We start from the raw sequence: 23,003 nt of genomic DNA, 5'->3' as shown, positions 1-23,003 counted from the left end.
CAGTGATGTATGCGTAAGCCATGCTCACAGTATTCTTGTAGTCGACGATGAAGCTAGTTACATGAGCTATTTCGCAACCGCTATGAACGATGAGATTGATGACCCGACGACGTGTGGCATGACTTGAACCAAACAAACTCTGCCCAAGTCTTGCTCGAACTGATCGATGCATCATGGACGGCAGCAAAATCTGTTTGGACTGTGATCAGCCATAGCCTAATGTTCTAGCCAGGAACACTGTATCTCCTCAAACTGACAAGGCCGTGCAAGGAATGTTTCGCTCGGATAACGGTCCGTCCAAAGTCCAGTAGTGTAAAACGGAGATCACATTTTTATGCTTCCCACAATTCACCGCCGCCCTGCTTTCCCTCTATGTTGTTCAAAGAGATTTCGTCCATGTTGTCACTTTTCAGCGCACTGGGACAAGTTTCAGGGAGATTTGTCAACCTGATCGTGGTGGTATCAATGCCTATCGCAGTCGTAGCGAGAGGGTCATTGAAGCGGTGACGCCTGATAGGCAGTGATCCGATGGTTATAACGGGTGAAGATTGCCACGGTACTGGCGAGGGTGTATCATCTTTTGCGCTCATTCTCAAGAAGAATGCCACGACCACGCTCAAGTTCGCGACAATCAAGGACACGGAAGTCTAAAAGGTGATCAATGATATACGCTGTCTGAGCACTGATAGTACTATACCTCGACCATAGCAGCCATTGCCTCATTCAGTCCTTCATCCGACAAGATGTAATATGCATGGACAAGACTAACAACGGTGGTGGTTATTGATGTCGAAAAGATGGCAAGTATTCGTATTTTCTGTGCCTTCGTCAATCTGACTTTATAAATGAGGCGAAATGGGGCAAGGATAAGAACAGTGTCTCCAAAAACATCAGCTGAAATGTCAATCAGAAAATTATTGCATCGTATGGGCTGTTGGCTCTCACTGATGATCTGCGCTATTGCAACGTTTTTGCCGAGACTACACTGCGGGCGTGGTTCTGTTTTCCAGTTGGGCTCATCTTCACAAGTCCACAACACCTGTGCAGAGAGTACAGCCCATAAGATGAAGAAGACCGCTGTAGTACGCATGAGGATCTTCCTGAGGGTTCCTGGTGCTGTGAGTCGTACAACTGTTAACAGAATTGATATCCTGGAGCACCTATTATAAACGTGCGTGTCAGTTGTGTCGCCTTAACATGCCGCCGGAGCCGTACCAAACAACTGTTGGAAATAATACGACGAGCCTGGTACCGAAACAGCTTTAATGTTTCTGAAGCATCACGATATATGAGAACATACATGTAAAACAGTGCTACCCTCGTGTCCTGGGGATATTTTTCTGGGTGTCTGTAGGCAATGGTATGTACCATACACAAGAAAACGAGGCTCACCGTAATCTTCCATGTATATCCAATTGGCAATTGTTAGGGTAAGAATGGATAGCATGGCGAAGGTCGCCCATAAGTCATCGATCCACAAACGTCCTTGCCGCGCGCGACAATACAAGCGGAATGATGTGACAGTGGCCGCGACAAGAGGCATGGCCATGTTTAAGACTTGAACGAGCATCAACTGCAGCGACATAGCAAGTCAAGTCGATGAGACTTACCATCTTTCTGAGCAGTGGTGAGCGAGGATGACATTATGCAGTTGTTGTTGCAAATACAAAAGGCTGTTGAATAGCACATAAGTCATATATAGTTTTGTGCCTCCGCCCGGCGATCTACGAGGCAGCCATGTGGATAGAACAGCATGTAGAAGGGCGCAAACCATATCTTTCAAAAATAGTCAATTATGGCATATATCTTGCACTTAGTATGGCTTTAAAATGATAAAGTTCGAAACACAATGGAAGTAGTAGCGAAAGCGTAGCTCAGTGCTCACTAGTCTTGATGCGGTGCTTTGGCGTGGAAAAACTTTCATTCTAAAGCCATTGGGGTAAACTAGTAAGTGCAGCTCACCAACAGCCCATTTATGACTTGCGAGCGCTTCAAAACATATAGAACAGAAGATGACAGTGTAGCTTGCCGGCAGGTATGTGGATTTTTCTCCTTGGTTTTCGATTTCTTGGAGCTGACATGATCCGAGGAGCTACAAGAGAGAGTTCCTGTATTGCAAATATGTGACATCACTGGCCGATAATCAAGCTGATGATGGCCTCGGAATTCCTACACAGCATTATGAATCATGATCGGAGCTGTTTGTATCAGAACGCAACATTGCATGTTTGTTTCTGATATTCTCTAGTTACTCTTCGAGTTACGTCTTCAACACGGCGGACTGACCCCAATTGAGCTTGATGCAGATGTTTCATTCCACTTCTGTTGATGCGGCATGGAGAGACCGCGGTGCACTGGTTGTTTTTGTCTGATAACTTGATGTGACTCTTCCAAGGCACGTCTTCAACACGACCGACTACTCTTTAACTGTCCATGACAGCACTTCTATTCCATCTGTTGTTCATTGACGATTTCAACCTCCATGAAGGCCGTGTGAACGCGAATCCGAATTCTGTACAAATACAGAAGTGTCGAGGACTGGCGCGGCCGAGCGCCGTTACGATTCAATACTAAATATTATACGGTGTCCGGGTTGGTATAATACGACACCCTCCCTCCATGCATCTCGTCGAGTACATCAGATATACTAGTCCAGCCAATGGGTAATGGGCGCTTCAAAACACATCTTCGGCAGCTGCCTGTTTACCATGCGTACCATCCATTACCTTCTCCAAGAAACCTCTTAAGACTCACCCAGCCGTCCTTCCAACAGTAACTTACTTGATGAGTGAAAACAACCCTCCTCGGAAGAAGTGTCAGGGATTCCTGAAGCGAAGTCGTTCAAACCCTCATTTGGCAGAGGAAAGAGGCCAGACGGCAACTGATGATGACGTATGAACTTTTGCCATTATAACCACGCCATTGTTTCTAACTATGTGATCTGACCACAGGCATGCCCAGTGATGGTGGAGTTGGACTCCGGATCAACAAGGGCGCATCAGTAAACTGGTGAGTTCTTGCTGGGGATTATGCTGATTGTGGTGCTTTTACATAGTTGGATATTGCTTTATATTCCAATGTGACGAAAAAATGACGATATCTTCTTCCCACAGGTTCTCTGATAGCCCGCCGCCGCCGCCGCCTTCAAAGGATTAGATATTTTAGCCGCGAATTAATACCCGGAATTCGTGTTAGCACAGTAGTATAAATGATACACGGCGACGAACGAACATCTCGACTGAGATGTGAGTATTCTCTCATATTAGCCACATATTTTACTAACTCGTTATTAGTATATTTTCTAGGTATAAACTGAGACTACATTTTTTAGCTCTCGGTTTCGCCCGCCGAGCTCTCATAACCGCAACCGATGACTCGTGCTGCCCAACGTCTCCTAGCCATACAAAATGCACTCACAGACATTTTTGTTAGTGATGACCAGAAGGTGGACAACTTCATTTTGCCAGATGGTGCGGTCATGACCGCCAAGGCAGACTCTGTATCGCCGACGAATTTCATTCACATCGATGGATTGATTGTGTGTGAGTATCATTTACTCGATCGGACCGCGCAGCTCGTCATTTCAGCTGTCGGCACGCAGTTCGAAAATACCGCATCACATGTACCAAGCTTTCAGGTCATCGAGATCCTTTCTTCCTCCCAGGTCAGCTCGCTACAGGACGACATATCCGTGAAAGATATGTGGGCGACTGTGTACGCACTCTTTACGCTGTACCACAATCAAGAGACCATCCCGGTTGTCCTGTCTCAGAAAATCAATAATAGCGAGGAGCTACGCTCGTATTTACTTCGATCCGGTCTCGGGCGTACAGCACATGCGCCTACAGCTTCAACAGAGGAAATATACTTGCACAGAGCCACGTTCTGGCAGGGTGCAGGAACACAAGGATACCATAATCGCGGCTGGCTACCTCCATCATCATTTTCAGTTGCACCTTTTCCCTTCATCCCGTCATTCACCCGTACACCCACTGTCATTTCCGGGCACCCCCTTCGTCCACCAAAGCCTGAACCAGGAGAAATGCTTTTTAGGCGATTTTGTCCATCCATAGGGGAGACTCTAGAATTCACGTACTTTGATCTCCGCAGCGGATCGAATACTTCAGAGCATCTAGACTTCTTTCATCGTTGGCATAATTCAGAGCGAGTGAAAAAGGGGTGGGGAGAACGCGGCTCGCTGGAGAAACACCGAGCATATATGACGGAAATAATGGACGACCCTGGTGTTCTGCCTGTAATGATGAGCTGGAACGGCAATCCCATGGGATATGCGGAGATCACCTATCTGAAGGTGGGCATCTCGGGCTTTCTTGAAAATAGGCTAAAATGGTATGCAAGGAAAATCATGTGGCACCCTACATTCCTGGTGGTCCTGGAGACTGGGACAGGGGCATCCACGTCCTTGTCGGAGAGGATAAATTCCGTGGTATTGTGCGAAGTAAGTCGTGTATTCGTATTCCCGCATGCAAGCCTGGTCCTACCGACAATATTCGTGCAGCCAGTCTATGGCATCGTGCTCTGATACACTACTGCTTCTTGGCGGACCCGCGCACTGAAAGTGTGATGACTGAGCCCAGAGCTGATAATTCCTCCATAATCAAAGTGGAATTTGACTCTGCCATGCATATTAGAACAGTAAGTGGAGCGTAACTTATTCTATTGCGACTGTTTGCTGAAGTCTAGGTTCAGATTTTTGATTTTCCCTATAAACGCTCTGCACTCTTCCGCGTTCCCAGGTACCGTTTCTTCAGGCTGGACTTGCTGTGACAATGATACGTTTTGTTGGTGGGGAAATACCTTGTAGATAGCGTAAACTGGAGTGTTGAATAGACGATGTTTCTTCTTTGGAGATGAAATGTCACTCGATTCGTTATATGATGGCTACGTGATAATGTCCCAAATCGCGCTCCTCTTGCCTTCTGAACTCTCATTTCGAATACGGACATTTCCACTATGTCGATGTCTGCAACTTGTATTGAGAAAAGGCGGAACTAGCAAGATGGCTGTCCGGACTTCGTATACTTGTGAAGCGCTTCAAGGGATTCATTGAAGGAGAAGGATACGTTTTTTCCTTGTGCGGCGATAGTGTATATATTGTCAATTTGCATGATTTCATTATCTCTGTAATACATTTGTAGTCCTACTTCATGACCCTTAAATATGTTAGTTCACCAAGATAAATCTGGACTCCGTGTACTAGGTCATGAAAAAGCTGCGAGAGGCAGTGGAAGGTGTAGGAACCTGCAGGAGGCAGTGGATCGAGCATTGAAAGCAATGGGAAAGTCAAAAGCTGGCGGAGCGTTGAGAATGGATGTGTGTTTGTGGGGAGCGGTTGGTCTCAACCGGGGCTCTATTTCATGCATTCATGATCGAAAATCGGTGCCGAGGTTCACTGTTGAAGGGTGTAAGGCGATGAAGAGGTGTGAGGGTGATCGTACGGGGCGTGAACTGCAGGCGTGATAGCTGGCAGAGGTGTTGGTGGATCGCGTTTGCTGTCGTGAGGTAGCGGTAGGTACTGGGACATGCGTTGGCAGGCGCCAAAGCATGGGAAGAATGAAAGCAAGGAAGGCAGTGAATGGAAGATGAAAGCGGGTCTCGGTTCCTAGAAAAACCGGAGTGATGGGCGTTGTAGGATAAATCTACGATAGCGAAAATTAACATACCATGTCACTATGCCGCCTGAAAAACTCTATTCTTCTCCTAGGCTCCTTCTGTCTCGGAAGTCCACGGTGCTGCACACTCGGTTCCTTATTGCGATAGCGTTTGTTGGCCTGTTCGTGGTCAGTGATTTTCTATAGGGTGTGCCAATAGCAAGAGTGTTGTGGGCCAAAAAAGGAGTTGGTAGCGTTGGGAGAGATTTGTAGTAGAAAGTAACTGATAGCAAGTGTCGAAGGAGTGAGTTGCAGAGCAGAGTAAACAATAATGTGGTGTATTGGCAATAGCTGAGTAGGTGCAAGTGACGGCTATGGGTACAGCTGCCAGTAGGCGTGTGGGTGACATGGACTCGGTGAATAGAGGTACAGGGATGGCGATGCACAGGTTAGTAGGCACCGGAAGTCAGGAACATTCAATTAAGAGCGCCTGGCCAAACGTAGCGTTACGACGCAATTGCAAAAACATACAAACTTTAAATAACAGCGTGGGAGTGCTTTGAAGCCCCAACCTGCCGTTTTTATCCAGCGTTTCATCGGATGACGGTTCTCTCACCCAGTCAGTACTTATCTCGCTCAGCAACATTAACTGCGTCTTCTTGTCGGGCCGGCAACTGGAAGACTGACACCTAGTAAGTACATTTTCTGCGGCAGTCTCAGACTTCAAGCCAAGAGCGCTGGTGGAAGGTACGCAGCTCAGTTTCCTCGTTCACATTTATCCGTTTACTCAATCAAGAACTACAATGACAAAGTACGCAATTTCGTAGGTTCGTTCGTCGTCGTTTCCATCACTGTTCTTATTGATTATTTCCAGGTTGACGGGACAAGACTACTACTCGTAACGCAGGCCTAGTTCCGTTCCCCCAACCTCGATGCACTCTGATGCTATTTTCGACACGTTCCTGGTTACTTCGTCGGTTCTTTTCTTCGTAAATGTGCTAATTGAACCGTTTCGTATCCAGGATCCAGGCTCATCAGTGCTTTTTCCTAAACCACTAAAATGAGCGTTTCTCAACTAGCCCAGCTACTTCCAGCACAGTCAGACCTTACTGGGTTTTACCTCTCGGTATTAACAATTCCCGGATGCCCTCAGGGGTTTAGGGGAATAACAGCTTCCGCAACTCTCGGTCTTCCTGAACTTAAACGCATCGCTCTGATATGATTTATATGCACCAATGTGCTATAAATATGACAACCGAAGAGAGAAAGCGCCATATCACAATCGACAGTATTCGGATATCAGACTGTCCAACTTGTGTCGAATGATCTTCAGTCGACAGGTAAGAATCGTAAGATTTTCCGCAGTGAATACTTTTGAACTATCCTACTCACTGGCATGGCGCAGATATTACCTGAAGAGAGACGATCTATGTGACATGACTCTTCTCTGATAAATACCAGGTGAGCCTCACCTCTCATGATTGTCCATCCTGCCATGCTCTCTTCTTACGACGTACTCATCGTCGGTGCCGGTGTAGCAGGCCCAGCTCTTGCCCATGCCCTTGCCACACAGACGTCTGATAAGCATCGTGCTCCTTTGCGGATAGCTCTACTTGAGCGTTCCTTGTCGAAGCCAGACCGTATCGTCGCAGAAATGCTCCAGCCTGGAGGCGTCACCGCGCTCAAGCAGCTTGGTCTGGAGTCATGCCTTGAAGATCTTGGCTCTGTTTCTTTGTTAGGTTTTCACGTTCTGCGAGGGGAGCAGGGCATTTGCGCCTCGTTCCCTGAAGGCCATGACGCGCGAGCTTTTGAGCATGGAGCGTTTGTCATGGCCTTGCGCGACCGTGCACGGCGGGCGCCCAATGTTGACGTGATCGAGACTACAGTAATCAATCTCATCGAGAACGAGGACACACATCGCATAATAGGTGTTCATGCCTCCAAAGCAGGTGGTCAGCCAGAGTCATATTTTGCTGACCTCGTCATTGTCGCGGATGGCTCCTCATCCAAGTTCAGAACTGCCGTCCTCGGAAGCATGCCGTATGAGCCTTCGCAAAGGGGTTACTTGGCGGGTCTGATTTTGAAAGACCTGAAGCTGCCACTGCCTCAGTATGCCACTATGTTTGTACTGAAAGGCGCTGGACCAGTCATCCTTTTTGAGCTCCCCAACAATGAGCATCGTATGCTGGTCGAATTGAAGGAGTCGCCGCCAGATCTCAAGGTTCGTAATTCTGCCTTATTGTGCGGTCGTGATCGCCCCCACTTACCATCAATATTGCAGGAGCATATACTATGCGACATTGTTCCTCAGCTTCCATTGTCGATCCGCGCGCCTATTCTCACTGCTCTAGAAACGTCCCGTGTGCGACGAGCACCACATTATTATCTTCCGCCCACAAAGCAGGGAGAACGTAGCAAGGCAGGCGTGTTTCTACTGGGAGATTCGTTGAATATGCGTCACCCGCTAACTGCGGGTGGAATGACGGTCGCCTTGAATGACGTAGTCATCCTCTCTGATCTTCTGGCCCACGTCGAGAGCTTTGAAAACTGGGATGAAATCTCGGCTGTCCTCAAGAAGTGGCACCACATGAGAAAACCGCTCGCATCCACCATCAATACCATGAGCATGAGCTGGGCTGGGATATTCGCGGCCCATGGTACGTCAATATCAGCCGTCGAATGCTTGAAGGCTTATGATCGTAGGCGAGGCGTTTGACATTATGCAGGAAGGAGCATTCAAGTTTTATGGGAAAGGTGCCAAGTATTCTGACGAACCCATGTCATTAGCAGCCGGGTCAGTAATGCATATATCGATAATCGTCGATCGTGCTGATCTGGTTCTGGAATTTCCAGGATCCTGAAATCTCCGTCATCGCTGGCGCGCAATTCGATCGCCATAGCGGTATACTCCATCTGGGTGTTGTTCACCCATCCTAGACCTGGGAATAAATATGCTCCGCAGTTTTATGAATACCCGTTGCTTTTGGTTAAAGCGCTGAACGTCGTAAGATTATTCAATAAGTATTTTGGAACATGTTGACTGATTTTTATGGTATAGATATGGACTATAGGCGTCGTGATGGGGCCGGTGATGTGGGCAGAAATGTGATCCTTCTTGCAATATAGATGTATGAAATGAGTTTGCAACCTGACGGGACGCCCGCAATAAAGACTTTCAATATTATGTATGCCTCATGTACCGCATCGCTTATGATTGGTTTATTCTTCTGACTCGCACACTGCCAAGTCTAACACAGAATTTGTAACTGGCATAAGGCTGTCGATTAACAACCGATCTAGGGCCAGAACGGTTGACACTCGCAAGTCATGTGTGTCAACATCGTCATTGATAGGTGTCATTTGATGTCGACGTTGACGTGAAGTGACTTTTAGGTCACTTCAAGGCTTAATTCTCGACATCCCGCCGACGGCTGTTTCATCAGCATTGGATCGAGCTCCAACGTGGTCATAATGCGAAAAGAAAATGAACCCTGGTGTGGCAGGGGTATGTGCGGTGCCACTCTTCCCGTATCATGGTCTTATCACCAAGCATCGAAGTATATTTTGGTATGTATTCGTTATAAACACTCCCGAGACGAGTAGTAAAAACTTCCAAAGGTCAAATTCCAACGAAACGAACACTGTCAGTCCACCCTCAAGAAATCACCGATAGCCTTGAAGTAATAATCCCTATCCTCGAAGAACGCAATATGACTCTTCGCAAACCTGACCCACTTAACTTTAGGTATTTTCTCAATGAAAGGAGCAATAACGTAGTCCTGAGCTCCCTCTTCGGGCCCATTCGTGACGAGTGTGGGGCATGGAATACGATGAAGGCGGTCGATCACTGACCAAGTTCTCAATGAACCAGTCGAGTGGAACTGTGCGGTCCCTGACCTAAATTTCAGGAGTCAGCTCAGAGTCCTCCGGAATTCGAGTGGTTGGGATGCTTACATGGCATTCGACACGGTGGGATCTTCTTCTACGGAAGCAAACGAAGCAACCAGCTCTTCGGGCCAGGGCATCGTCTGGCATGTGTGCTTGTTCATGAAAACTTGGATGGCTGCTTGATACTCCGCAGATGAGACGGTGCCTTCTCTCTCATGCTTCAACACCATCTCCTTAAACTCTGCCGGAAACGCTTCCAGATATCCCAGCATACTCTCGTCCCACAGTTGCTCCGAGGGTGGAGAGCTGGATATGACTAGACGATGAAGGCCAGGAGGTTGGCGCTGGGCGACGTAGTCAGCAGCCAGCATCCCTCCCCACGAGTGCCCCAGAAGGTCAAAGTCGCTCTCGACACCAAGCTGCACGAGAAGGTTGTCGAGTTCGTCCATGAATAGTTCTGGGGTCCAGAATTCGGCGGGTTTGTCACGAAGATGGGTGGATTTTCCGATGCCGAGTTGATCGTAGAAGATGACTGGGATGCCGTATAGAGAATAAATCTCGGTGTGCGATATCATGTAGATGTGAGACATCCCGGGACCTCCATGGAGCGTGACGAGTGGCCGTTTGCCTGACTTGAGGTCACCGACGATGTTGTACCAGGTTTGGTATGTCTCGTCACCGACTTTGAAGTCGACAGTGCCCGTGGTACTATTCATCAGTGGGGTAGGCAACGTTATCTGGAAATATAGGCATTAGTCTATCAAATGAGGCTCGTTAATATAGCAGCTGTGTGAGAGACATGAGATCTTGAGACGCGGGATATATCATGGGTCCCTTCAATTGACCATCCATGTGGAATTGGCCTAGATTGCAAATATTGCATCTGGAAAGACGGAGGCCGAGGTCGGCCCGTTATGAACCATGACGTCTATAATAGGGACTACTTCGGCGCTTCACGTTGCAGATAGTCGATTACAGTACCACGGTTCAGTGCACCAAAATTATCTTCAACAGCTTCCCCACAGCCTTTGCGAAAACATGACTGACACGAATGACTCTTCTGCGATTCCAAATGCTATCATATGTGTGATTGATCTAGAGCAAGACAATACTTTCCGTGCTCTAGCAGCTACCAGTGGATACCTCAAAGCGCAGAGTCGGAACAAGATTCGCTTGGAATGTACGCAGTGTGAAACCGAAATGGACACAATGTTGCTCGAAGCTTAGTCAGTAGTCGTATATCTAAATACTGTTGTGAGAGTTCATCGAGTGTGACACAATCGCTTTCAGTATTGTATTGCTCACCAGAGGTAGGCCTTGCCACTGGAACGACACTGAAGCTTTGAAGTCTGAAGCGCTGACGCCGTGCATATGCAGTGCCACAAGAAAGACTGGTGAGAGCACTATGATCGATACAGATCGAAACCTTACCCCAAACCATAAGTTCCTATTCCACAACGACGGGATGGTAGAACACAGTAGGCCGCTGGAGCTAGAGAGAGTCATTGATAGTGCTGCGCCTATCATAGTGCTTGTTCGCGATCAAGAGCCTCGATAACTGCTGCGCGAAGGTTGCAGTAAAGGTTTCAAGGAACCATATGATTTTTTAGGCATCCGGTGTTCATCGATGCTATCATTAAGTCGAATGGAGCTGGCTTCGTTGGCACTCGTGGTTTCACGATGTCCACACTAGCTAGTCGCAGAGTACAGTCGTGGCATGACGGAGCGACTCAGCTCGTTAGATGGGTGTGGCCGGGCGCGGACGACCACTGATGCTGATCGGAATGGTAGAATCGAGACTACTTTGCGCTTCACAAATCATTCGCTACAATATTCTTGTATTTTATTTATTTATGGTGCGCATGATGGTCGTTCTCCAGCTCGAATCCACTGCAAGCGAAAGCAAGGTTAATTTTCTTGGTGCACAGTACTGGAAACGTTCCCTTCCTGACGGGGATCAACAATAAAAACGCACCAAGACATGCAGTATCATACTTTATACTAGTCTACAACGAGCTGTAAGGTGGGCGGTCATGAGACATAAGACTTGAGCTTGAAAGTTTATTGGAGAGGTGTGATACTCGCTTGATATCTCGGTAGGGCTTGAAACTGTGAAGACAAATGTCAGACGCATGTAGCCAGTGCAGTCGGTTATGACTGGTTGTGAGTAGACGGTGATGGCGAACTGCCTCGTGTCTTGGGCGTCTATGGAGACGAGGATGGTTAGCGTGGTGAAGCAACATAAAAACGCATAATACACGCACTTCTGTAACTTAGAGAAGGACACCCACAATCCCTCGGCCGTGCTCAACCATCAACCTCCAGTGAAATGTCACAGCTCATTCCAAGCACCACACCCATTCGAACTATTGAAGATCATGAGAAGAACATAAATGCAGTCGCAGTGTTCCCCGATAAACGACGAATGATTACGGGTTCGTACGACAAGACACTTCGTCTTTGGGACTTGGAGACAGGTGTTGTGTTGAAGAAGATGGAAGGGCATAGCAGGGAGGTGCAGGCATTGGCGGTGTCACGAAACGGTCAAATAATAGCAAGTGGTGATTTTGGTGGAGAAGTCATCGCCTGGCACGGAGAAACTGGCGAATCCATCACCCAACCCATCAAAGCCCACTCCAGACAGATCAGCTCGGTGGCGTTTTCTCCGGATGGAATGGTGCTGGCCACTGGTTCATGGGACGAGACGGTCAAGTTTTGGAGTACCAAAACGTGGCAGATGCAAGGAGATCCAATCAAGTGTGGCAGTTCTGTCTTCTGCGTTCGATATTCGCCTTCTGGTGAACTTCTTGCCATCGCAACAGACAAGAATATCCAAATTTATAATCCAGGCACAAGGGAACGCGTCGCATCTTTGACAAGTTTCAGTTTATCATGGAAGACGTCACTCGCGTGGACGCCCGATGGCACACGCCTTCTTTCAGGAGGCGGTAGATCCATACGAGAGTGGGACACATCAACCTGGCAGCAGGTCGGTCATCCCTGGGAAGGCCACACTGATTATATCTACGCCATTGCCATTCATCCCACTGGCAGCCTCGTCGCTTCTGCATCTGATGACAAGCATGTCCGTCTCTGGCGGCTCTCAGATCAACGAACCATCGCCGTCTTCCAGCATTCATCTCCCACGATATGTGTCACGTTTTCTGTGGACGGCAAGCACATCCTCAGCGGAGGTTATGACAATCAGATCTCAGAGTGGGTAGTACCGAAGAACGTTTATTCACAGGCGAGTTTCCATTTCTGACTCTCATTACACAATTCGAGCATCTTTCGTGCAGATCCTTGATATCACAACAGCCCGCGATGCATGTTTAGCTGGGGACTTGTCTATCACTGAAGAGCTCCTCACTCAAGAGATCCACACCAACGCCAACGACGTTATTTCATATGCCCATCGTTCGTTCGTTATGGCCCGGAAGCACGACTGGGACAACGCTCTTGATGATGCAATCAAGGTGAAATTGACTCACCCATCATTGTCCCCCGGCTAACTTTCATCCGTGACACAGTCAATCAACATTGGGCCGTCATTGATAGGCTTCATCTCCAAAGGCATCGCCCTCTGCGGAAAAGGTCACGTCCGGGAAGCAAGGATAGCATTCGACGTCGCATCCATGTTCACCAACCAAGATTCAGAAACCAACCAATTTCTTCTCCTGATCAAGGTACATTTAATTCATCTCCCATGCCATTTGCTTCATCTGGTATTCCAGGCCATCGCACTCTTCAACGCAGATCAACACGAGGAAGCAATGCTGCTCATCAAAGACCTGGCTGTCGCTTGTCCCAATGTCGATCCTCTCGCGCGTCGTGTCGTGGAAGTAAGTATCATGTGGCCACACTCGATCATCAATCCTGATCTTTTCAACTTACACAATAGACATATCTACGTGTTCAGCTCGGAATCAAAGCTTTCGATGGCGCGCGTCACGACGAAGCCGCCGATCACTTCACCACCGCTGTCAACTCGGGCGCTTTCTCATCAAAATTCATGCCTCAAATGTACGAGGACTTGACTATGGTGTGTCAAGATGATGCATACATAATGCTTTCCATAACCTAGTGCTTTGTCCAGCTCTTCGGCTGGGATCTCAAGTCCTTGTTGCTAACTACACACCAGAAACGGTGTCAGGCATTCTTTTCGGCAGGAAAACTCGACGAAGCCCTCGAAGCACACAAATACATGATGGGCGCCATCGACGACATCGCGAAGGCCAGCTGTCTCGATTGGTCCAACGGCAAGTCTTCCGTCGTGTCACCCACGACTATCATGCTCACCCGCACGTCACTCAGAGTTCAAGGAGAAATGCAGCACGCTCGCCGCGGACAACGACCGTATTCTTGGTGTATGTGCCTCTTTCCTTACCTCTTTCGATACTGACTATTATGCAGGCAGAGATCCCCGGGCAAGAGCAAGATGGCTATGATGCAGATCCCAATTTCTTCTATAGAACGCATCAAGTGCGTGCAAGAGCGTATCCTTCTGTTCTCTTACTCATAATTCATCACAGCATTCTCAGATTTCCAGGCCAAGACTTCAACAACGCCCTGGGCGCCTCAAAAGAGTCAGACTCGCTATGACGAGGAGGCCTCAGGAAGCCCCTGCCCCTACACCACCCACCACCTCACCACCAGTCGCTGTCACCATCACCATCAAAACTCATTTACAACACCTATTCTCCCGGTCACCCCATCATGCAACGCCCCCCGTTGTTGATGTTCCATTCACGAAGGCTAAAGAGGTGGGCCAGGTCGATTCTTATCAGCGTATCCTGGTTTTCTAATGCGTAGATCTACAGCGTCATGTTGCTGCGGGTGCTCCTGGCCCAGACCCGGACATCGTACCTGATGAATATTTCGATACTACTGAACCGGACCCTGACACGCAACAGCAACAACACCAGCAAGCAGTAGCAGTACATACAGACCCTGGCGAACATGGAGGCGGAAAGTCCTGTGTCTGCTGCTAGCGCGTTTTTGCATGTCTCTCGAATACTTCAGTCATATCGTCGAACTTGTTATGATATCTTTACTGACTCGAAGCAGTATCTCCATAATTTTCGCCATCTTCGGTTCATCGTTAAGTCGTACCTTGAAATCTACTCTGGGCAATTTCTTTCTTAATTCGCGTGCTATGTGACGAAAGTCAATGTAATTATTCGAGCGGAATTGGCTATGTGACACTAGTGAAAGTACTGATCAATAATCATAACTCGCAGCTAACTTAAACGTTGACAGGACTCCCATAATCACACTACGCCTGGCATTCAAGCAGTCCCTGCAGCCAGGTACTCCGTGCCCATATTATCCTTCATGTGCTGATCTCTAGTGTTGTTTCATCTTCCTTCTGCATCACTCACCCTCTTAGCTCTGACTTTTCTCTCGCATTCGCAACGAGTGAAAATGCAGCAAAGCACTGTGACAGTAGGCAAGGTTACCCATCAAAATGAACGTTTGGCGCATTCGAACACTCGGAGTCCGTTGCGTCCATGTCCTCATTTTATCCGCACGTGAAAATCAGGTGGTTATGGTGGCGTAGAGCGAAGATGATATTCCTTTATGCATCTGGTCGAGATGAAAGCACATTTCACGCCCATTACTGGGCGCTGTAAACCGGTGCAAGACAAGGACTAGTTGAAGCATCGTTAGGTTCCCATCATCGCTTGACTCAGCCTGCAAAAACATGTTGATCTTATGTTCTCAGGAATCCCTATCGATTCTACGCTAATTGCTCCAGGTCTTGATAATTTAGATGATTTGGGTGAGTGATTATTGTTTGTTGTGAATGGTTTTACAAATATTCAAATACGTCCTAGCAAAATGATCATGAACTCATCCGAAAAGACGTCCATGACGTTATACACCAGATCCAAGACAAGTGTATTGAGAGCGATCTATATCACAAGGTATGTGGTCGTCATGTATTGTAGCTATCGATTTGCATCGAGCTTATTTCTGCCAAAGTTACTAGGACTCTCGAGTATTTGATTTCTCAGTACTTCCTAGACTCGATCGTAATGGGCAGGAGAGGCCAGCGCAGCATGATGCAAGAGTAAGTCAACGAACCACTTCCGACGTCGTCCCGGTTCCTTACAAGAACTAGGGCGATTTGATATACCTCGCTCTCATAACAGAACGTATACCCATAATCCCAAAGTTCCTCTCTAACCATATCGACCCAAGCGCACTTCCATTTGTTTTCGGGGAAGTATTTGACGTCCCTCGACTCGGTCAAGCCATAGGGATCCACTTGCTTCAATGGCACGAAGTCAAGGATCCAGAAAGTCGGGTTCTCGATGATGTTGGTTGTTGGACTGTCTGGGAAATCGTTCAACAGCGCATCGAGATTTCTGAACCACGACGTCTCCTCAGCACGAGGATTCCTCTTCCTCCGTACGATCACATATTATGCTTCAATTTTCTTCACTATATAAGCGCTCATCACACACGAGACTGTATTCTCCCGCATGGAGATTTGTAGGCCAACACATGCGATGGACTGCAAGCATGGAAAGATTGCCGATGCGCATGCCCGACGCGCCATGAATGAACCAACACCTCCCGTGAGTGAAAGTTTCGGACATAGGTTGCTCTACAAATCTAACTTTTGATAGTATATATCGATCCATATCATCGGCATGGCGACTTCAACCAGCAATGCGAGGAGTTTCCTGTGGATCAGTGCTTCGCCCCATTGTCTGTCATTGCGCGCAGGATGTCGAGGTGCAAGAGCACACGAAAAGAAATTAATGCTACACGTGTTATTACGACGAGCGACGAAAGGGACCCGGAATGGTGGTCAGATGTTGGGGCGTTGGCGCGGACGTGGGTAGATTATGCAGCGGAACGGACAGAGGAGATCTATGGAGAATGGTGAGCCCATTAGACGTCATGTTTTCATTCCAACTCAAGTTGTGGCTGTTACCAGGCGTCCGGTGTTCATCGATGCTATCATTCAGTCGAATGGAGCTGGCTTTGTTGGCACTCGTGGTTGCACGATGTCCACACTAGCTAGTCGCAGGTACAGTCGTGACATGACGGAGCGACACGGCTCATTAGATAGGGTGGCCGGGCGCGGACGACCACTGATACTGATGGGAATGATAGAATCGAGACTACTTTGCGCTTCACAAATCGTTCACTACATTTTTTTTTCATTTATGATGCGCATGATGGTCGTTCTCCGGCTCGAATTCACTGCAGGCGAAAGCAAGGTTAATCTTCTTGATGCACAGTACTGGAAATGTTCACTTCCTGACGGGGATCAATAATCAAGATGCAGGAAGACATGCAGATACTTTATACTGGTCTACATCGAGCGGTAAGGTGAGCGGTCATGAGACATAAGACTTGAGCTTGAAAGTTTATTGGAGAGGTGTGATACTCGCTTGATATCTCGGTAGGGCTGGAAACTGTGAAGACAAATGTCAGACGCATGTAATCAGTGCAGCCGGTTATGACTGGTTGGGGGCAGGCGGTGATGGCGAACTGCCTCGTGTCTTGGGCGTCTATGGAAACGAGGATGGTTAGCGTGGTGAAGCAACATAAAAACGCACAATACGCGCACTTCTGTAACTAAGAGAAAGACGCCCACAATTCCTCGGCCGTGCTTGACACCATCAACCTCCAGTAAAATGTCGCGGCTCATTCCAAGCACCACACCCATTCGAACTTTTGAAGATCATGAGGACTCCGTAAGGGCAGTCGCAGTGTTCCCCGATAAACGACGAATGATTACGAGTTCGGACGACAAGACACTTCGTCTTTGGGACTTGGAGACAGGTGTTGTGTTGAAGAAGATGGAAGGGCATAGCAATTGGGTGTATGCATTGGCGGTGTCACGAAATGGTCAAATAATAGCAAGTGGTGATGATGGTGGAGAAGTCATCGCCTGGCACGGAGAAACTGGCGAATCCATCACCCAACCCAGCAAAGCCCACTCCAGACAGATCAGCTCGGTGGATTTTTCACCGGATGGAATGGTGCTGGCCACTGGTTCATGGGACGAGACGGTCAAGTTTTGGAGTACCAAAACGTGGCAGATGCAAGGAGATCCAATCGAGTGTGGCATCGATGTCCTCTGCGTTCGATATTCGCCTTCTGGTGAACTTCTTGCCATCGCAACAGACCAGAATATCCAAATTTATGATTCAGGCACAAGGGAACGCGTCGCATCTTTGACAGGTCACGAATCATGGAACGCGTCACTCGTGTGGACGCCCGATGGCACACGCCTTCTTTCAGGACACACAAATCACATATTTGAGTGGGACACATCAACCTGGCTGCAGGTCGGTCATCAATGGGAAGGCCACACTAAGACTATCTACGCCATTGCCATTCATCCCATTGGCACCCTCGTTGCTTCTGCATCTTATGACAAGCATGTCCGTCTCTGGCGGCTCTCAGATCAACGAACCATCGCCGTCTTCCAGCATTCATCTCCCACGAAATGTGTCACGTTCTCTGTGGACGGCAAGCACATCCTCAGCGGAGGTTCTGATAGCAAGATCTCAGAGTGGGCAATACCAAAGGACGCTCATCACCATTCAAAGGCGAGTTTCCATTTCTGACTGTCATTACGCAATTCGAGCATCCTTCGTGCAGATCCTTGACATCACAACAGCCCGCGATGCATGTTTAACTGGGGACTTGTTTATCGCCGAAGCGCTCCTCACTCAAGAGATCCACACCAACGCCGACAACGTTATTTCATATGCCAATCGTTCGTTCGTCATGGCCCGGAAGCAAGACTGGGACCATGCTCTTGATGATGCAATCGAGGTGAGATGGACTGACCTATCATGACCCTTTTACGAAAGGCTAACTTTTACCCGTAACGTAGTCCATCAACATTCGGCCATCATTGATAGGCTTTATCTCTAAAGGCATCGCCCTCTGCGGAAAAGGCCACGTCCGGGAAGCAAGGATAGCATTCGACGTTGCATCCATGTTCACCAACCAAGATTCAGAAACCAACCAATTTCTTCTCTTGATCAAGGTACATTCAATTCGTCTCACATGCTCTCTGCCTCATCTTGTATTCCAGGCTATCGTACTCTTCAGCGCAGACCAACACGAGGAAGCAATGCTGCTCATCAAAGACCTGGCTGCCGCTTGTCCCAATGTCGATCCTCTCGCGCGTCGTGTCGTGGAAGTGAGCATCATGTGGACACACTCGATCATCAATCCTGATCTTTTCGACTCACACAATAGACATATCTACATGTTCAGCTCGGAATCAGAGCTTTCGATAGCGCGCATCACGACGAAGCCGCTGATCACTTCACTGCCGCTGTTAACTCAGACGCTTTCTCGTCGAAATACATTCATTTCCTATACCAGGACTTGACCGTGGTGCGTCGACATGATGCATACATAATGCTCGTCATAACCTACTGCTTTGTCCAGCTCTTCGGCTGGGATATCGAGTTCTTGTTGCTCACTGCACACCAGAAACGGTGCCAGGCATTCCTTTCGGCAGGTAAACTCGACGAAGCCCTCGAATCACACAAATACATGATGGACGCCATCGACGACATCGCGAAGGCCAGCTGTCTTGATTGGTCCAACGGCAAGTCTTCTGTCGTGTCACCCACGACTATTATGCTCACCCGCATGTCAATCAGAGTTCAAGGAGAAATGCAGCACGGTTGCTGCGGACAACGACCGTATTCTTGGTGTATGTACCTCTTTCCTTACCTCTTTTCGATACTGACTATTATTATGCAGGCAGAGATCCCCGGCCAAGATCACGATGGCTACGATGCAGATCCTAATTTCTTCTATGGAACGCATCAAGTGTGTGCACGAGTGTATTCTTCTGTTCTCTCGCTCATAATTCATCACAGCATTCTCAGATTTCCAGGCCAAGACTTCAACAACGCCCTGGGCGTCTCAAAAGATTCAGGCTCACTATGACGAGGAGGCCTCAGGAAGCTCTAGCACCTGCACCTGCACCTGCACCTGCACCACCCACCACCTCACCACCCACCACCTCACCACCATCAAAACTCATTTACGACACCTATTCTCCCGGTCACCCCATCATGCAACGCCCCCCGTTGTTGATGTTCCATTCACGAAGGCTAAAGAGGTGGGTCAAGTCGATTCTTATCAGCGTATCCTGGTTTTCTGATGCGTAGATCTACAGCGTCATGTTGCTGCGGGTGCTCCTGGCCCAGACCCAGACATTGTACCTGATGAATATCTCGATACTGCCGAACCGGACCCTGACACGCAGCAGCAGCAGCAACCACACCAACAAGCAGTAGCAGTACATACAGACCCTGGCGAACATGGAGGCGGAAAGTCCTGTGTCTGCTGCTAGTAGGTTCTTGAATGTCTCTCGAATACTTCGGTTATATCGTCGATCTTGTTATGATATCTGTATTGACTTGAAGCAGCATTTTATTGATAGGTGATTGATTAATCGGTACATCCTTTAGATTATTTAGAGAGATTTTCCTCCGCAACCAATATGAACCTTCCATCCTGCATCTGTAAAGCTTGACTTGCGTATCAGTTGCTGAATGTGAGTTATTGTGCGCGTGTCCAACCAGAGCCATTCCGCATTCAAACATCTCTTGTTGACTGTACAAACTGTACAGTGGCAGGACGTACAGCGGTTCAAGTCTTCAGCGGCATCATTCTATACAACACCTCGTGTCAGCACTCCCATTCACATCGAGAATCTGCCCTAGCGTGTCTGACCTTTGAAAAAAAAATAGTCAGACGTCAATAGCGCGCTGGAATACTAGATCAGCGACTGGAGGATGCGAGGGAGAAATGGTGACCGGAAGTATGTGACTCGGACTTGCGTAGTCACTACGTTAACGTCAATTTTGACACAAAAGCATGCTCTTATCTGGCGCCAAAGCTTGCTGCATATGTGGCTGATGGTTCTGGGAGAAGTGGAACGAGGTCCAAGAGAACAAGCATATTGAAGGTAGAACCGTCTGTGTTGTCTTCCGAAGTATGAGGATGAGCGCGTGATCTTCTGTCAGTATTCATTGTGAGAAGTTCACAAGCCAGTGCAGGCTCCGATCCCACAGAATAGAACCTAACGTTCAACTGTCTGGTGGGCGAGACGCTCATTTCGGCATGATTGGCGTTCGTTGGCGCTCAAAGCTGGTAATATCAAACATTCACTAATGCTGTTAATATCCTTGACAGGTTGCCACCAGAACACACATACATTGTCGCTAGGTTAGATAGCTCTCATCGTGTGTGTTTTATCTCTGCTACGGTGTGCCTGCTCCCCTCTGGGGGACCGGTTGATGACGACGGCCTGCTATATTCAATGTTTTGCATTCTCCATCTTGAGTCATAGCGGTCGACGATGATTGGTTTGAGACCAAGAGGAATTTGTTGAACGTTCTGAAAGGAGAGTTAGACAGAGTCGCACCGAGATCAACTTTACGAGGGATCGATGAAGAGTGTATCGTACTTTGATAAAGTACACATTTCATGATAGGAAGAAACGAGAAACACAGCAGGCACGAGTTACTCACAAAACCAAGATTGTGGTGACAGTAAAGCGCAGTACTCCTTGTGCATCGGAAGCTTCTCAAGAATTATCGTCGCAGACTTTGCATATTCCATGAAGGCTTCGTCAAGTTCACCAGCCTCGGCATATATTCTACCACCTTTGCAGGCGTTGCCCATCCCCACTATGAGCTCCCAGGAGTATCTGACATAAGCACGGGACTTTCCTAGCCGCCGGCATCTATGAATAGATCAGGAACTTCATCGGCACTATGTCCGGATGTGTCAGGTTATTGGTTATTGCCAGGTAAGCTTGCAATTGCAAAGGCACATAGATATTCACATTTGTTCGTACTGGCAGGGAATTGCTGGAAGCCCCTCGACTTAGACCCGACACACCGACACAGTGGTATGTCTAACAGGCCTAACAACGTGGGAGCCTCAGGTGTATCTAATACCCAGGCAGGACTTCTGGAACTGAACGCGTTCAGTTCACTTGCATCCATGGGAAAGTTCACAGCTGAACGTACGCTAACTTTAATAAACGTGCACTGACCAGCAGAACACCGATTCGGCCCATACCAGACGTTTTCTCTTTTCTCCCACCTACTTCTTACACCATCACTTCGCTTACAGTAATCGACTACTCGTGATGAGTGAAGACCATACACCAGATCCTCCTGCAGAAACCTGCGAGGCACCCGTTCGTGAAAACTCGGTATGTAGTCTCAAGGGCTTACTCAATGTGGATGAGCGCTCATGGAATTCATCGCTGCTTCTGACGCTTTCTTCGTCCAGAGCCGACCCCGCAGTGGAGTCAAGCAGACTATTCGGAAATTTGCAAAAGGCGTCACCAAGAGACTTCTTGTGAGTAGCTGCTAGGTTTCCTGATTCGGAATATAGCTGATATTGTGCAGAAACCCTTCAAGTTTTCCGGCAACCGCATTCCTGCGAACCAGAACATAGACCTTCAAGATGCTTCAACCACTGTGGTCCAGAACGTCGAAATGGAAGGGGCTTCATCAAGTCAGAAAAACGAGGTAAGCGCTCGAATTTGCCATCCTAGTCCTTTGGTTTTCTTAGAGGTGCCTCTATTCTTTCAACGACAACAAGCATCTCGCCACATCTCACATTCCCAGCGACTCCGTGAACCAAGGGCTGCCTGGAGAGCCTGCTTCACAGGTATTTTCGTCAAGTACTTAGATTTTCTTCTCTAATTTCGGCGATGGTTCAGGCTGCTCCTTCTGGCGAGGAGGAAGGTCCTGATACTCAATTAGTCGACGCTGAACTTCAGGGTGCCTGCGATAGTGCACAAAGCATGGGATTACTCGGGAAACATGCGACTTCTGTGGCATCCGCCGCCGACAATGCCCCAGCGAGTCTCGATGCCGCGGATAATTTTGAGACGACGTATCTCCAACCCCTAAAGATAATTGATGATGTCCTTGACAAGATCGCGGATGTATGAGTTATTCTTGTCCATTGGAAGCGAACTGATCAAGTTGTATAGGTACATCCTTACGCAAAGATGGCGCTGGGCGTGCTGTCTGCTGCATCCAAAGTATGTTTCATTTCTCCTGGAGTGCAGTCTCCTGCTCACAAGTCATAACTCTCTGTAGATTATAATCGCTCAAGCGGAACGCGACAAATCGATATATAGTCTTCTCAAGAAATTGGCTGAAGTTTATCGCTTCATGACTTTAGATGACAATCTTGGCAAGATCGAATCGATGCGCGGTATCGTTAGAAAAATCGTTCAGCAGACTCAAGAGTGTGCCCGTTTTATCAGGGACTACTCGGAAACAAAGAGCTTTTGTACGTCACCAAGCTATCGCACTTCGTCCATGAATCTTACACTATTATCATAGGGAAGAGAATCGGGAAAAACGTTCTGTCAGAAACTGACGATACCATCAAACAGTACAATGACACTTTGGACGACCTTATGCAGCAATTCCGGGACCGAGTTGATCGGGACGTGGCCGTCTTCGTCCA

At 48.1% G+C, this 23,003-nt stretch overlaps 7 protein-coding genes across 7 annotated transcripts; 5 read left to right on the top strand and 2 right to left on the bottom strand.

Annotated features, from left to right (window-relative positions):
• Positions 1 to 332: 332 nt before the first annotated feature.
• HD556DRAFT_1249330 (uncharacterized protein) lies at positions 333 to 1,570 on the bottom strand (the record flags this gene model as incomplete). Its single annotated transcript, XM_041298834.1, has 4 exons — positions 333 to 647; positions 698 to 894; positions 946 to 1,151; positions 1,374 to 1,570. The coding sequence occupies 4 exons, from the start codon at positions 1,568 to 1,570 to the stop codon at positions 333 to 335; spliced, it is 915 nt and encodes a 304-aa protein (XP_041153227.1).
• Positions 1,571 to 3,210: 1,640 nt separating this feature from the next.
• HD556DRAFT_1420251 (acyl-CoA N-acyltransferase) lies at positions 3,211 to 4,894 on the top strand. Its single transcript, XM_041304457.1, has 5 exons — positions 3,211 to 3,245; positions 3,371 to 4,312; positions 4,360 to 4,459; positions 4,520 to 4,656; positions 4,711 to 4,894. Exons 2-5 carry the CDS (start codon positions 3,371 to 3,373, stop codon positions 4,786 to 4,788), a joined length of 1,257 nt encoding a protein of 418 aa, XP_041153226.1. The 5' UTR covers positions 3,211 to 3,245; the 3' UTR covers positions 4,789 to 4,894.
• Positions 4,895 to 6,929: 2,035 nt separating this feature from the next.
• On the top strand, positions 6,930 to 8,436 carry HD556DRAFT_94795 (squalene epoxidase-domain-containing protein). The gene is made up of 2 exons (XM_041312095.1): positions 6,930 to 6,952; positions 7,018 to 8,436. The coding sequence occupies exon 2, from the start codon at positions 7,090 to 7,092 to the stop codon at positions 8,326 to 8,328; it is 1,239 nt and encodes a 412-aa protein (XP_041153225.1). The 5' UTR covers positions 6,930 to 6,952; positions 7,018 to 7,089; the 3' UTR covers positions 8,329 to 8,436.
• Positions 8,437 to 9,256: 820 nt separating this feature from the next.
• HD556DRAFT_1314011 (proline-specific peptidase) lies at positions 9,257 to 10,216 on the bottom strand (the record flags this gene model as incomplete). Its single annotated transcript, XM_041300875.1, has 2 exons — positions 9,257 to 9,509; positions 9,567 to 10,216. The coding sequence occupies 2 exons, from the start codon at positions 10,214 to 10,216 to the stop codon at positions 9,257 to 9,259; spliced, it is 903 nt and encodes a 300-aa protein (XP_041153224.1).
• Positions 10,217 to 10,538: 322 nt separating this feature from the next.
• HD556DRAFT_1314010 (uncharacterized protein) lies at positions 10,539 to 11,273 on the top strand (the record flags this gene model as incomplete). The annotated part of the gene is made up of 4 exons (XM_041300874.1): positions 10,539 to 10,680; positions 10,791 to 10,810; positions 10,878 to 10,894; positions 11,111 to 11,273. 4 exons carry the CDS (start codon positions 10,539 to 10,541, stop codon positions 11,271 to 11,273), a joined length of 342 nt encoding a protein of 113 aa, XP_041153223.1.
• Positions 11,274 to 16,297: 5,024 nt separating this feature from the next.
• HD556DRAFT_1420220 (uncharacterized protein) lies at positions 16,298 to 16,615 on the top strand (the record flags this gene model as incomplete). The annotated part of the gene is made up of 3 exons (XM_041304456.1): positions 16,298 to 16,350; positions 16,450 to 16,547; positions 16,585 to 16,615. Coding segments are annotated over 3 exons (177 nt in total), but the record flags the coding sequence as incomplete, so codon positions are not given.
• Positions 16,616 to 19,278: 2,663 nt separating this feature from the next.
• HD556DRAFT_1539905 (uncharacterized protein) lies at positions 19,279 to 20,021 on the top strand (the record flags this gene model as incomplete). The annotated part of the gene is made up of 3 exons (XM_041309730.1): positions 19,279 to 19,324; positions 19,373 to 19,617; positions 19,675 to 20,021. 3 exons carry the CDS (start codon positions 19,279 to 19,281, stop codon positions 19,849 to 19,851), a joined length of 468 nt encoding a protein of 155 aa, XP_041153221.1. The 3' UTR covers positions 19,852 to 20,021.
• Positions 20,022 to 23,003: the final 2,982 nt, after the last annotated feature.

The sequence above is a fragment of the Suillus plorans genome, assembly GCF_016647745.1.
Source record: "Suillus plorans strain S12 chromosome Unknown HD556scaffold_104, whole genome shotgun sequence".
NCBI lineage: Eukaryota > Fungi > Basidiomycota > Agaricomycetes > Boletales > Suillaceae > Suillus > Suillus plorans.
The sequence above is the reverse complement of the archived record's forward strand: the minus strand, read 5'-3'. Positions and strand labels throughout refer to the sequence as shown.